General features: G+C 34.2%; 1 protein-coding gene and 1 pseudogene across 1 annotated transcript; both read left to right on the plus strand.

Moving 5' to 3' along the window:
• Window positions 1-2,226: 2,226 nt before the first annotated feature.
• On the plus strand, window positions 2,227-11,056 carry LOC112519613 (polyamine oxidase 1). The gene is made up of 10 exons (XM_025127821.1): window positions 2,227-2,355; window positions 2,462-2,711; window positions 3,016-3,147; window positions 3,339-3,400; window positions 4,383-4,537; window positions 6,202-6,345; window positions 9,055-9,204; window positions 10,069-10,323; window positions 10,414-10,495; window positions 10,616-11,056. Exons 1-10 carry the CDS (start codon window positions 2,304-2,306, stop codon window positions 10,771-10,773), a joined length of 1,440 nt encoding a protein of 479 aa, XP_024983589.1. The 5' UTR covers window positions 2,227-2,303; the 3' UTR covers window positions 10,774-11,056.
• Window positions 11,057-11,753: 697 nt separating this feature from the next.
• LOC112519318 lies at window positions 11,754-12,292 on the plus strand (annotated as a pseudogene).
• Window positions 12,293-13,610: the final 1,318 nt, after the last annotated feature.

Genomic DNA, 13,610 nt, shown 5'->3' on the forward strand with positions numbered 1-13,610 from the left:
TGTATGTGAAAAAATGTTGTAGCTACTTTTGAGTGTAACATTTTGTATTTGGGACCAACATGTAAATTCGTATTTCATGTCAAATGAAATATGTTGTTATATGAAAATATGATTTGGGTGTTACAGTAACCCAATTCAAACGGTTTGAAGATTTTACAATTTGACTAGACATCTAGTTGCTTCGAGTTAGGTTCGGTTGGTCGGATTTTTGAACACCTCTAGTAACTATGCATAATGATCAAAAAACATCATGCACATGTGATAACCCAGTAATGAACACATTATGGTCAAACGAATATCCTTGTGTTTACAAAAAAACAAACATTCTTGCGGAAGCAATTTCTAGAGCATTTCTAATGCAAAAAATTTAGATTCTTAAAAGAACCACTATTAGAAATAGTTTTTAGAAGTAACTCATATTCTTTGAGTTCTTGTACAAGAACCTAGTTTTTACCTTGAATTTGGTGTGAAATGATATTTTGTTACTTTTTTTATATATTTTATTGATTTTATAACTAGTTATTGATATTGGAAAAATACGTGGGACCTACAATTATTAAAACCATATTTATGGACTTCTATTTCGGTTCTTAATTTAATGAGTTGAATGTAATATAACAAAAAAAAAAATATAAAAAAGTAGATTGTTAAAAGAACCTCAATTAAAAATACTATAATCTTATAGCGGCCCCAAAATTTGAGAGAGAGAGAGAGAGAGACTTGGGATCATGTAAAACCAATCTGTTTTCATGAGCCCGTGAGACTACTTTTTTACACTTGAAATTCACAGCAAAACACTGTGAAAGTAACCTTCACAATGCTTTTGCAGTGAATGTTTGATTTTTTTTATCTTCACAGTGTTTTGCTGTGAAATTTCAAGTGTAAAAAAATGGTCTTACGAGTCTCATGAAAACAGTCTGGTCTCACATGAACCCAATCCTATATATATAGAAATAAACATCAACATAAAACACCAAAGAAACAAAAACCAACAATAACGCTTTAAGATAAAACACTATAAATTATTTTAATTTCATAGTTAATTTTTGACAACGACATAAAGATAACTACGGACATTATGATGAACATGAAAGAAAGGGTAAAAAATTGTTGGAGTAGACAACAGCGTAACCAAGAAGAAAGAAGAGTGCTCAGTGATTCGATTATGAGGATGGGTTAACGACGGATAGGGATCCGTCCACATTTGAAACCATATGAATCAAGAAAGTTTCTCATATGAAGCTTTATAGACTATAAATTTCAAATTTGAAACTACTTTGGTTAATCTTAAAGCAGTATTATAATCTTAGGGCCTCTTTAGCTGTTTAATGAGCTTAATGATTAATGAGACTCGCAACTTATTCAGTCAACTACATAATTGTTTGATAGTATTTTAATGATTTATTGAAAATGACTTCTTCAGTAAACTCTAGGACAACGCTTTATGCAAAAGACTTAAGTCTTTTTTTTTTGTTCCGTTCAAATCTATCATTCGTAATTAAAAAAATACGTTTCTTCCATATATGAAAAAACCCTTCAAACAAAAATATTCTCAATATATACAAACAAATTGATCTATATAGACAACTTTATATATACAAAACTTAATGAAAAACCAACTGAAAATCTTGGTAACATATACAAAGATGTTAGATTATATGCTTTTCTTCTAGTTAAAAGATTCAGAGGCCGTTTATCAAACGCTTATCCGGATAAGCGCTTATCAAGTCACATTACCTTATTGGATGAATAAGGACTGAGAGTTTTACCCGGTAAGTGAGGGCGGCGACTCTTACCATAGTAAGTGCTTACTGAGTAAATTGTTGCATACGATGTCGTTTTGATGGACTAAAGTTTTACCTAATAAGTAAGTGGTAGTGAAATTTTACCCAATAAGCATTTACCGGGTAAGTGTTTGGTAAACGACCGGTTAAACATTTTATCTATTAGAAAATTGAAAAAAACTGATTTAAGTATAGAGCATGTTTTTGGTTGTTTATTTTATATTTTAACCTTTTTTTATTATTATTATTGATATGGACGATTTTGGAATTTTATATTTTATGAAGATTTTTAATTATTCACAAAGTTTTGTAGAACGTTTTTGCGCGCTTTGAGGTAGCACGAACAGTGATCTTCAGATCTGGACCGTTGGTTTTACAAGTAACTGACGTGTCCATATACCCAAATGGCCAAATGACCTTTTAGCCCATCAACATTTCCTTTTCTACCCATGCCTTCTCTCATCTCTCTCCCCCCTCTCTCCCCTCTCTCCTACACAGACGCAAATACGCAGCTTTTTCATGGAATCTCCAAATCGCTGTTCGGTTATCATCGTCGGAGCAGGAATTTCAGGTGAGATAAATATATAGATATGTGTGTATATATATATATATGTGTATTGCATGATAGTATATATTTGTGTGTGTATGTGATAATATATATGTATATACGAGTATAGGCATATCGGCAGCGAAGGTGTTGGCATCGAATGGAGTGGAGGATATTTTGATTCTAGAAGCGTCGGATAGCATAGGAGGGAGGATCAAGAAGCACGATTTCGGTAGCCTATCGGTGGAGCTTGGTGCCGGTTGGATTGCCGGTGTCGGTGGAAAAGAATCTAATCCTGTTTGGGAGCTCGCTGTTCAATCCGGTCTTCGTACCTGCTTCTCCGATTACAGCAATGCTCGTTACAACATTTACGATCGAAGGTAATGGCATTCAACATCATATCTCTTCAATTTTAACATGCTTTGGAAAGGCATTAATTCCGGTTCGTAATTCTGGTTAATTGATTATACCGGTTGATAGAGAATTAAATTAATTAGTTATTTGTTCACCGGAATTCGTTTGATGAAGAATGTCATATATAAATTTTCAACTAATTTTCGATGTATGAGGCTGTTAGATCCGTAACTTAGGCGCCAAATTTCCGGGAGGGTTGTTAGAACTGGGTGTGGCCAGGGTGATGGTAATATTGTTGATATGGCTTTCATTTAAAATGTACGGTTGCAGTGGGAAGATATTTCCGAGTGGGGTGGCCGCTGACACGTATAAGAAGGCGGTCGAGTCGGCGATTCAAAAGCTACGTACCGATCAGGACAGCCTTCTTACTGCTGACGTCTCCGATGTTCCGGAACTTTCCACGTAACTCTCTCTCTAATCGCTTTCACGCACACGTACTGTGTTTTGCTTTTTGGCTTCTTCCCGTTCACGTCTCTCTTTTTTCTTCTTCTTCTTCTTGTTCCTTTTCTTTAAGATAAGTTTTTACCTTTTGTGTATCTTACGTCCACTTGTGTTGATTTTGCTTATTGAATCATATTTGTTCCTTTTTCCAGCATACCAGAAACGCCTATTGAGCTGGCCATTGATTTTATTCTCCATGATTTCGAAATGGCTGGTCAGTTTCTCTAATTAATTCTCCATTCATTTTCCACGTTTTATGAATCTCATTTTCTATTTATATTACATCAAGAAACTTAAAGTGTTTCTGAATATAATAAATATATGATAGAACATGATCCAAGTAAAAATGACGCTTAATTAGTTATGCTCTGTCCATTTATTTTTTATGTTAGCAAGAGAATCAAGTTTAGGTTGGGAATCAACCCAATATCTTTAATCTCTCCCTCAGGACACTGTTGTGTTGCCCATGGGGTGGGCTAGCCTCGACTTCCATAGGTCCTTGGTTCGACCTCCTAATGAGAATTGATCGAGGTCCTTGCACTTGCACGGGAGTCTCATCCCCAAGACTTGTTTGCTCTGTATGGAGTGCCCGGTGCTTGTCACCTTTTTTTTATCTTTATTTATTAAAGCATGTTTTTATTGGGAAGGTTTAAATAAAAACGATAAAAAAGTTGAGAAAGTGGAATAATTGATTAAACGTGTGGATTATCAATAAATCTGAAAACAAACCTAAATTTTTTTTATCAATGATTCATGTATAAAATTAAATTATTTTATAGCTATTAAAGGAATTTTTTAATCTATATATTTAGTAGCATGGAATCAGCAACTCAAGCTTTTTTGGGATTGAAGGATAAATTACAAGCAAGTCGTGTTTAGAGCGAACGAATTACCTCTTTTGAAAAAGAATAAATCCGAACAAGTTCGCTTGTGTGTCATGCATAGATAAGGATAATAGAATTCTCCAATTTCATCTTATAATAAAACTTTCATTTGGCTTTTGGCACACCCTTTTTGACAGCATTTGATTCTTTTAGAAGTGCTTGAATTTAATAACTAAAACATGTATCTAATCCTTCAATTTACAACTCAAGATATACATGTAACCCAAAGAAACACTTAAGCAATAATCTTACAAATTAATAAAATGCATGGATGATAAGATATATAACGGTAATTACAATCTTATTCTGCAGAAGTTGAGCCAATATCAACATACGTTGATTTTGGGGAAAGGGAATTCTTGGTCGCAGATGAGAGAGGTTACGAGCACTTGCTGTACAAAATGGCCGAGGAATTCTTATTTACATCAGATAGCAAAATCTTGGACAATCGTCTCAAACTAAACACGGTACACAAATCTTTTTTAAAAGCTTTCTTGTGTCTGATGATTGAGATTTGGGAATCCTTGTGTCGTCTTTTTGTGTGCCAATTGATCGTTTGTTTTATTAGCAAGCATACAGCTAGTCGTCATCCATCAATTGATATAAAGTTAAAGGACATAAATGTTATGACGCAATTATATGGTCAAATTAGTTATTTCTGTTAATTTTTCTATTAATTAATTAATTAATCCCAACCTCATTGCTCGTTATGCATTTTACATGTAAGAAGAAAACGGTACCATGTGTAATCAAGATACCACAACTTTTAAGTGCTTTCAAAAACTTTTTGCCTTAGTTTTGGTTTTCTGATTGTTATCTGTTTTAGCATGGTGCAATCGAGATACCACTATAATAACCGTCAAAATATCACTTATACACCTAGAAATACGTACCCATATCACATATGAATGTAGCGTGGGATATTGTAAATTATCTTTATATATTTGAGATAAGCGGAGATCTACTTTATAATAAAATATCGAACAGTTCTTGGAAAAGCTTTTCCCATTGCTCAATGCATAAGAATGGTTATAAAAATAAGCAGAAATCAGATTACACGTTTTTCTAGACATCTTGGTATGTACTGCAATTAAATAAATATATAGTAAGCTAGGCTATAGCTATTCTAGGCTAAGGCCGGTCTTATAATTTTTAATTTCCTGTGCGAAAATAAAAAAAATGTTTCTAAAACTATTTTTTAAGCTAATAAAATAATAAAACATGTGATTTTTTAAAGAGTTTAGAACCTATTCAAGTTAAGTATCTCATTCAGATGTTGATTTTTATTAATTATAATTAAAAAAAATACAATGGGTGGACAAAAACCAAAACCCCAAATACAAAATATAAAATGATAAATTCTGGATTAAGATCGTATTTCCTTCTTTTCCGGTTTTCCATTTTCCAAATTGAAATTAGCAAAATAGAAACTTTATTTTAATATATGAAACTTAAAAGACAAGGAAAACTATAATTAGTTTTTAACTAAAATAGTAAATTATATCCAAATTGTTGTCATAGTAAGTAAAAAGTAAAACTCAAAAGTTACATGTCTAATGACTACATGGTTAAGCGCTTATCTGTTAGCAGCTTAATAAGTTTAATGGAACTAACAGCTTATTCCCTCAACTATGCATGACTGTTTCGTAGTGGCTTAATGATATAGAAAGTGACTTATCCAGTAAGTCTCTAGGGGGAGTTTTATATAGAAAGTCAATTTTTTTTTCCAAACATATCCCTTTCAACTAAAAAAACCGCTCCTTACATCTGTGAAAAAACTCTCTCAAACAAAAACTTTTTCAACTTATACAAACAGATTAATTCACACAGACAACTTTATACAAACAAAAACTTTTCTAACTTTCCAACTTTTTCCAACGATGTGCATTCAGTATTCATCACTAGTAGGTGTTTTTATATTTAAAACTCAGTTGTCCAATTCTCGAATTATTAAACTCAAAACTAGTAATAAATGACAATTTAATGCCCCTTTAGACAATCATGTCTTGTACGACTGCATGTGGTCAGGACTGGCCCTGTTCTAGGCACAGAGTTCATGGCCTTGTTTGACTTTCTAAGAGAATCTATGGCGACTGTTGTTATACGTGCATGCATGTTTTGATGGATGCAGGTTGTTCGGGAATTACAGCACTCGAGAGACGGCGTTAAAGTGAGAACGGAGGATGGTTGCGTTTTCGAAGCCAACTACGTAATTTTGTCTGTTAGTATTGGCGTCCTTCAGAGCCACCTCATCTCTTTCAACCCCCACTTGCCTGTAAGAATCTCTCTCTCTCTCTCTCTCTCTCTCTCTCTCCATCTCCTGTTATTCTATTTGTTTATATTCCAAATTGATCTTTGTGTCACGTCTAATAGTATGGTTGCCTTTTTATGTTTTCGTGTGCTGCCCCCTGCCACCTTAGAATTATACAGAAGCATTTCTTACATAGAAAAAAAAAGCAGCCTGAACATTGGTTTAGGGATATCCCGCCACATCTAGGTGATAATTTATTTGGTTGACCCGCAACAACCTCCTCACATTTATTTACTAATCCTTGACCAGCCAACCCACGTGGATGTACGTGCATTTTATCTATATTGTATATTAGTTTAGATAATTTCAATAGAGTTTTTACATTGACTCGTTAATTATTGTAGGGAGTCAAATATAAAAACTATCAGTTCCTCTGTTCAAAAAGCTCCCGATAAAGATTTTATATTATTTTATTAGATATATATGTATATCATATCATGATCTTATTTTGTTAATATTCAAAAATTATTATTAAAATAGTATATGCTTGTTAATATAAGGAGCATGATTAGGGTAAAAATACATTGTTTTGTTCCTCAAACTAATTTCTATGCATTTCACTCCCTACATATATCTATACATTAGCTTAAATAAAAGAAATTTAAAGACTTACATCAATGTTACTAATACCTTATAATGGTTATTAGTTGACAAAAATAATTGGGATTGAAACTTTAGCCAAAACTGAAATACTGTATTTGTTTCAGGACAACCTAGAAAAAGGGTTTCATTCATTTTGGCACAAGGGAATAGTATTCATTCAATTTGCCAAAATTTGTGAATTTAAACATAATGCTGTCAATTTCTATCAACACGTTACTGCTTACTGGATTCATGGTTTTACCGGGCTATTTAAAAAATATTCCTTGTATGTTTAAGAACCATTTTCTTGCTCAATCACTCTAAATTTTAATTCCAAATAGTCCTGATTTGTTGGTTATATCATCTTGAAACTTTCAATATGACATGGATAATGCTGATGCCATGTATCTGGCTTGTCCATGAACATGCCCATATGCTCTTGAAGCAATGCTCCGTTGTTATTATAAGCCGTTAATGTCTATAGTGCAAAGATTTGATTTTACACAATGCACATGCCTATGGAGGAGCTACGGTGCGTACTATGAATCTTGTGGCCACCACCCTAGTATGCTCCAAATCTTCATCACATTCTGCAGGCCACAATTTTGTTGTTGTCCTTATTAGCTAGGTTCTTGCAATACTTGGAATAATTTTGCAAAAGGTTTCAAAAGGTTCACATATTTTATTAAAAATTCTTTTCTTGAAGAGCTGGATCTTTCGTTGCTAAGATATGGCCATATCCCAATTGGGTGCCAACTAAGTCAGTTTCCAGATGGTTCAAGTAAGATCTGATGTGTACCTATTTGTTTAGTTCAATGCCTCTAAGTTGGCTTTTATTTTAAAGAACACATCAGGTTGAATGGTTGGTATCATGGACCATGTATTAATTGGAAATTTGGAATTCAATTTTTTTATTCGAGGATGGTCTGATACCGTGGTCAATTTTCTATGTTCCACAGTATTCTCTCAATGCTGTGGATGAATCAACTGGTTTTGGCAAGATTTACAATGCCATCCAAGGGAAAGCGATATTTCTTGTCCACATTACGTAGTAGAGTTCTATTTTGGATTTTCACATCTAAAATTATTTTCTGAAGGGCAGTTATGTAATTTCCAAGTAATTTGAATTTTAAAATAGTTAATATCGAGTTATCTTCTCCCTAAGGTTTAAAAACAGCAACTTTCTATAAACATAAGTAGCCGACATGTCAACTAAATGTCCAAGAATGTTCTTTTTTATTTTTATTTATAGGAGAATGACAAGGGAACTACTTGTTAGAGTCCATATCGGTTAGATTTGAATCATCGATCTTTGTCTCTATATGTTGGGACCTACCTTCTCTCTTCAATGGCTCTTTTTGGAGAGTAATGGCAGGGTTCCACATATTCTTACGTATACATGGTAGAACTTATATTCATATCATGTCATTAAATTCCTCCTGATTTATTAGAACTAAAAGAATTCCATTTAAGCATCTYATTGCTTTAGTTGAAAGATTCCATYTGAATTGGAATCTGGTCATTCACTATGACCCGCTAAGCATCCATGACTGAATGGTTAAAGCACCCAACTCATAATTGGCGAATTCGTAGGTTCAATTCCTACCGGATGCACGCCAATGGGACCCTCCAAACAAAACCATTCCGGCCGTCTAACATTCGTTGATGGGGCATGTTAGAGTTCAACATTGGCTAGACTTGGGCCATTTCTCATCTATGTATGTTTGAACCTCCCTTCTCTCTTAAGGACTTTTAATTCTTGAAAAGAAGTGAAAGTAAGAGGACTACAACCCCCAAATTTTTGTAGTTTGTCATATGCCACCAATTCATTTATTGGATTGTTTCTATAACTGACTTGATGCTTTATTTTTCTAAAAATGAATAAAATGTTGAAACGTGTTCCTGAATACCATAACACGATAGCACATGCAACAGATTCTCAGAATCGTCATGCTTCTTTGGAACCAATTAAGGTTGAGTACAAAGAAATTATTTTTGTTTGTGGGTCTCATTGTGATCTACACTTCCTTGTAGCAATATGGGTGATTTCTGTCGATTAAAAATTAACGAAACTGATAACTATGACAACAGAGGTGGAAGATGGAGGCCATTCAGAAGTGTGATGTTATGGTGTACACAAAAATCTTCTTGAAGTTTCCATATAAGTTTTGGCCTTGTGGTCCTGGAAAAGAATTCTTCATATATGCCCATGAACGAAGAGGCTACTACACATTTTGGCAGGTTCGTTTGATTTATTATTATTATCTTGACAAGTGCTTGCAATTTATATGGAGAAATTTTTGGTACAATAGAGGGGTTCAATTCATGGGTTTGTCATCTTGTTTAAGATGATAACTAAAAAATTTCCAAGTAGCCTAATTTCTAATGGAGATCATGGCTTCATCATTCACTATAAGCGTATTATATTCACATGATAAATTGTTATGTAAAGTAACTATGTGAAGGCTGTCACACACTTGTTTTTCATACATGGCTATTATTTGGCTAATTCATAATTGTTACTTCCTTATTTTTATTTACTTGTTGACCCCTTAATATGCATTGCTTGCAAATAATTCATGATGCAAAACAACTGAGGCATATATAGTGGATGATTGCTATTTTTTTGTCCATTAGCATTGAACTTCCAAGAGTCATTTATGGAAAGTAATCCAAACCTGCTACACATATTGTATATATCACAAAGTCCAGTGAAGATGAAGCATGTAAATTTAAGCTGGGGTGGCCACCAAGCTGAACAATTTGGTGTCAATGTATAGATAACCGAATGACATCTTGATAAAATACTACTTTTATTTTTAGAAAACTACCTTGAAAAGGGGCTCTAGAGTACATGGTTTATTTTCCTTAAAGCTATTAGAATATGTGGAACCCTCGGATCACTCTTCAAAAGAGCCCTTGCGGAGAAAGGGAAGGTTCCTACACACACATATAGGCTTGAGGAAATACTATTGAATAACTAATTAGCTACATCTTAGTTTTATCTGTACATTCTAAATATTTTGGTTCTTTCTCGAATACTCATCAACTACATATATTGACCTAAAGATGTTTTGTGATGAATCTATCTCCATGCATATACAGCACATGGAGAATGCATACCCAGGGTCAAATATTCTTGTTGTGACCTTGACAAATGGAGAATCCAAACGCGTTGAATCCCAATCAGACCAAGAAACACTGAGAGAAGCAATGGAAGTTCTTAGGGACATGTTTGGGCCTGATATTCCAGAAGCTACAGACATACTTGTGCCACGCTGGTGGAACAATCGATTCCAGCGTGGCAGTTACAGCAACTACCCCATCTATGCCAATCCTCAAATGGTACAAAACATCAAGGTATGTTGTTTTTTTTTTCTTATATTGTATGTATAGTTTCAGAGCACATATGAAATTAAATATTAGTTTTTGTGATATTTGGTTAATTAGGCTCCTGTGGGACGGATTTATTTCACGGGAGAACATACAAGCGAAAGGTTTAGTGGTTATGTCCATGGTGGCTACCTAGCAGGTGAGTATATAGTTTTCATAATTAAAAGTACAATTGGAAAGTGGGCATTATTTTGGGACGGAGGGAGTAATAAGATGTTGATGGTTTTAAAAACCTAAAAATGGTAAGCTGTTGTTGCAGGTATAGAGACGGGAGAAGGGTTGTTGGAAGAGATAAAGAGTAGGGAGAAGGAACGTATTTTAGAACCGTTGATAGCAGTAACATTGTCACAAAAATGCGATGAGATTCATAGACAAGTACTTTTCCATGGTAATAGCAAAAGGGAGGCCATCTTATGACCGACTACAAAAGCCACCAGTCGATATATAAATATATAGAAAAACAACCGAAAGATGAAATGGGCAGAAAGATCGATGGATAAAAAAGCGTTTAGGGGCTGGGTGTTTATGTAGTGAAATTGATATAGATTTAGATGTAGTCTGGAATGGAGTGAGTACATACATGAAGTAGTAGTGTTGGGTAATTGTAGTTGATGGATTAATTGTAAGATGTATTAATTGGTTTGTTTTCAGCTACAAAGTTTCCAACCACATATAGTATGTAGATTCAAAATTTTACAGAGTTTTGGGAAAGAAAGGAGAAGATGTGACCTGCATTTGTCTTCTCAAAAGACTGCAAATGACCGATCAAATTAGAACCGACCGATTATAATTGTAATTAGATTGGATCAGATTGAAAATTACGACATCTAATCTGGATCGGTCAATTCTTGGATAGTAATCCAAAGCCGACTAACATCCAATTAACCATCGAGTTGTCCGTACAACAATTATCCAATTAATTTGTTTTCAATTTGTTTAAAATCAGAATTTATTTTGTGTTGGTTTTTGAATGTTTAGTCTCGTTTATATTGGTTTTAATATATATTTTTGAAGTGATTTAAGTCTGTTTCATTTTTTAAAAAAAAATTGATTGAATTAACACATTGAATGAATCCAATCCATCATCATCAGTTTGATGTTATTATTTTATGACATTTAATATTCTTTTCAAAAAAAATTTGAGTTGGAAGTTTATCTAGTGTTATGGGATGGGGTAGAATTAATGGGGTCCTCCCTACCATTTCAAACTTCTGGTTCATGGTGTACCTATCCAGATATAGCCCCCTTTTGTCTATGTGGCTCTCATGCGTCTAATACCATCAACCACAATCACACCAAGATTGCCTTTTCTCCATTTCTTCCCTTCCACCACTATATATACCTACACACTTTTGCCTCCAAAACCACTACKACAAATAAACACCAACTTCATTGTGAAGTGAATTACCAAAATGGCTTCCATCTCGGCCTCTTCCGCCACCGTTGCCACCCCTGGTCAACTCACCTTGGTGGCTCCATTCACCGGCCTCAAGTCCAATGCCGCTTTTCCGCTCACCAAGAAGTCCAACAATGACTTGTCTTCCCTCCCTAGCAACGGCGGAAGAGTGCACTGCATGAAGGTGTGGCCGCCACTCGGATTGAAAAAGTACGAGACACTTTCATACCTGCCGCCGCTGCCGGAATCATCGTTGGCCAAGGAGATCGACTACCTTCTTCGCAACAAGTGGGTTCCATTGAGGTAGAACATGGGTTTGTGTACCGTGAAAACCACAGGTCACCAGGATACTATGACGGAAGATACTGGACCATGTGGAAGTTGCCAATGTTTGGGTGCACTGATTCGGCTCAGGTGTTGAAGGAGCTTAACGAATGCAAGAAGGAGTACCCAAATGCCTTTATCCGTATCATCGGTTTCGATAATGTTCGCCAAGTCCAATGTATCAGTTTCATCGCACACAAGCCCAAAGGTTTTTAATTAAACAAAAGAGACTTTTTACCAACTACTTGTGTAATATGATCGTACCAATGCCTCAAAATCAAGAGCAAACATATTGTAATTGAAAGGTGTTTGATGTTAAAATGATTCCTTTTTATGTTTTGATATTAAGTTCATAGCGATAAAACAAGAATGACGCAAATAATACACTCTTTTACTTTGGTCCAAAATAAGAGTTGTTGCTGTTGTTGTCTAGTAAACAACAAATGGAAGTTATTATGTGCATTTACATAAAGCGTAAACACATTATAGATAAAATAAAGTAGTGATCCAAGGGTTTTCTGCATGGTAGGGCTTCGGATATAAGAGTAAGAAGTGTACCGTAAATAGGTTTAAAAAGTCAAGAAAATGTTGAATATAGTCTTCAATGTGGAATTTTTGTCCCACATAAACATTAAATTACTTTATAAAATAAGAAATGATTGGGTTTATAGAGTTTGGGATTGGTTTGGGCTTGCATGTTATATATGCAATAAATTCTGGCATTTTTATTTTTCAAATACAAAAGCTTTTGCAAGGTTCACATGGTTTTCTATGCAACTTAATTAAGCCACTGGATGTTGAATTTTTCTTGTCTTTTGACAGATTCTTTTGTTGCTTACTTTTTACTAAGACTTGGATAAGATTAGATGAAAGTATCCAAGCCTATAAATATTAACCAATCCTATCTAAGTTCTCTAGCTTTTCTATTCTTTCTCCTCCATTTTTTGCAGGAACGATGTTCATAGAGATTGAAGGATTTGTTGTGTCCTTCATCTAAGATTAGGTAAATTAGCCTTAACCCAATAACAAATAGTGGAGGCTAATATTATCCTAAGGATAGTGATTCCAAATCACATCCTAATAATTATGTTTGTTTATTGTTTTATGCATCAAAATTTCTATCAATCTTAGGATGATATTAGATATAACTACTCCCAATAACACAACAAAACTTCTTGTTCAAGACTGTGAAACTTGACCGATTTGATGGTACCGACTTTCTGCAATGGAAAAAAAAAAAATGAAGTTCTACCTTACTGCGATGAAGATCATCTACATCCTTGATCCTGAACTACCATATTTGCTGAAACATATGGATGATCATACCGTTGCCATCATCCATATGTTTCAGCAAATCTGGTAGTTCAGGATCAAGGATGTAGATGATCTTCATCGCAGTAAGGTAGAACTTCATCTTTTTTTTAAAATTGAATATTTTAAATTGTATGAATCCATATTTTAAATCGTATGAATTGGTTACTTTTGTTCACAGATTTGGTTTGTTATATATTATTATTTTCAGGTTTTTTAAAAA

The sequence above is a fragment of the Cynara cardunculus genome (assembly GCF_001531365.2).
Source record: "Cynara cardunculus var. scolymus isolate 2C chromosome LG 10, CcrdV1, whole genome shotgun sequence".
Lineage (NCBI taxonomy): Eukaryota > Viridiplantae > Streptophyta > Magnoliopsida > Asterales > Asteraceae > Cynara > Cynara cardunculus.

What these genes read in the sequence shown, in the direction of transcription:
- LOC112519613 (XM_025127821.1), top strand. Translation starts at nt 2,304, where the DNA reads ATGGAATCTCCAAATCGCTGTTCGGTTATCATCGTCGGAGCAGGAATT. An exon ending in CGTCGGAGCAGGAATTTCAG is followed by an intron (nt 2,356 to 2,461) that starts GTGAGATAAATA and finishes ATACGAGTATAG; the next exon opens with GCATATCGGCAGCGAAGGTG. An exon ending in AAATGGTACAAAACATCAAG is followed by an intron (nt 10,324 to 10,413) that starts GTATGTTGTTTT and finishes TTGGTTAATTAG; the next exon opens with GCTCCTGTGGGACGGATTTA.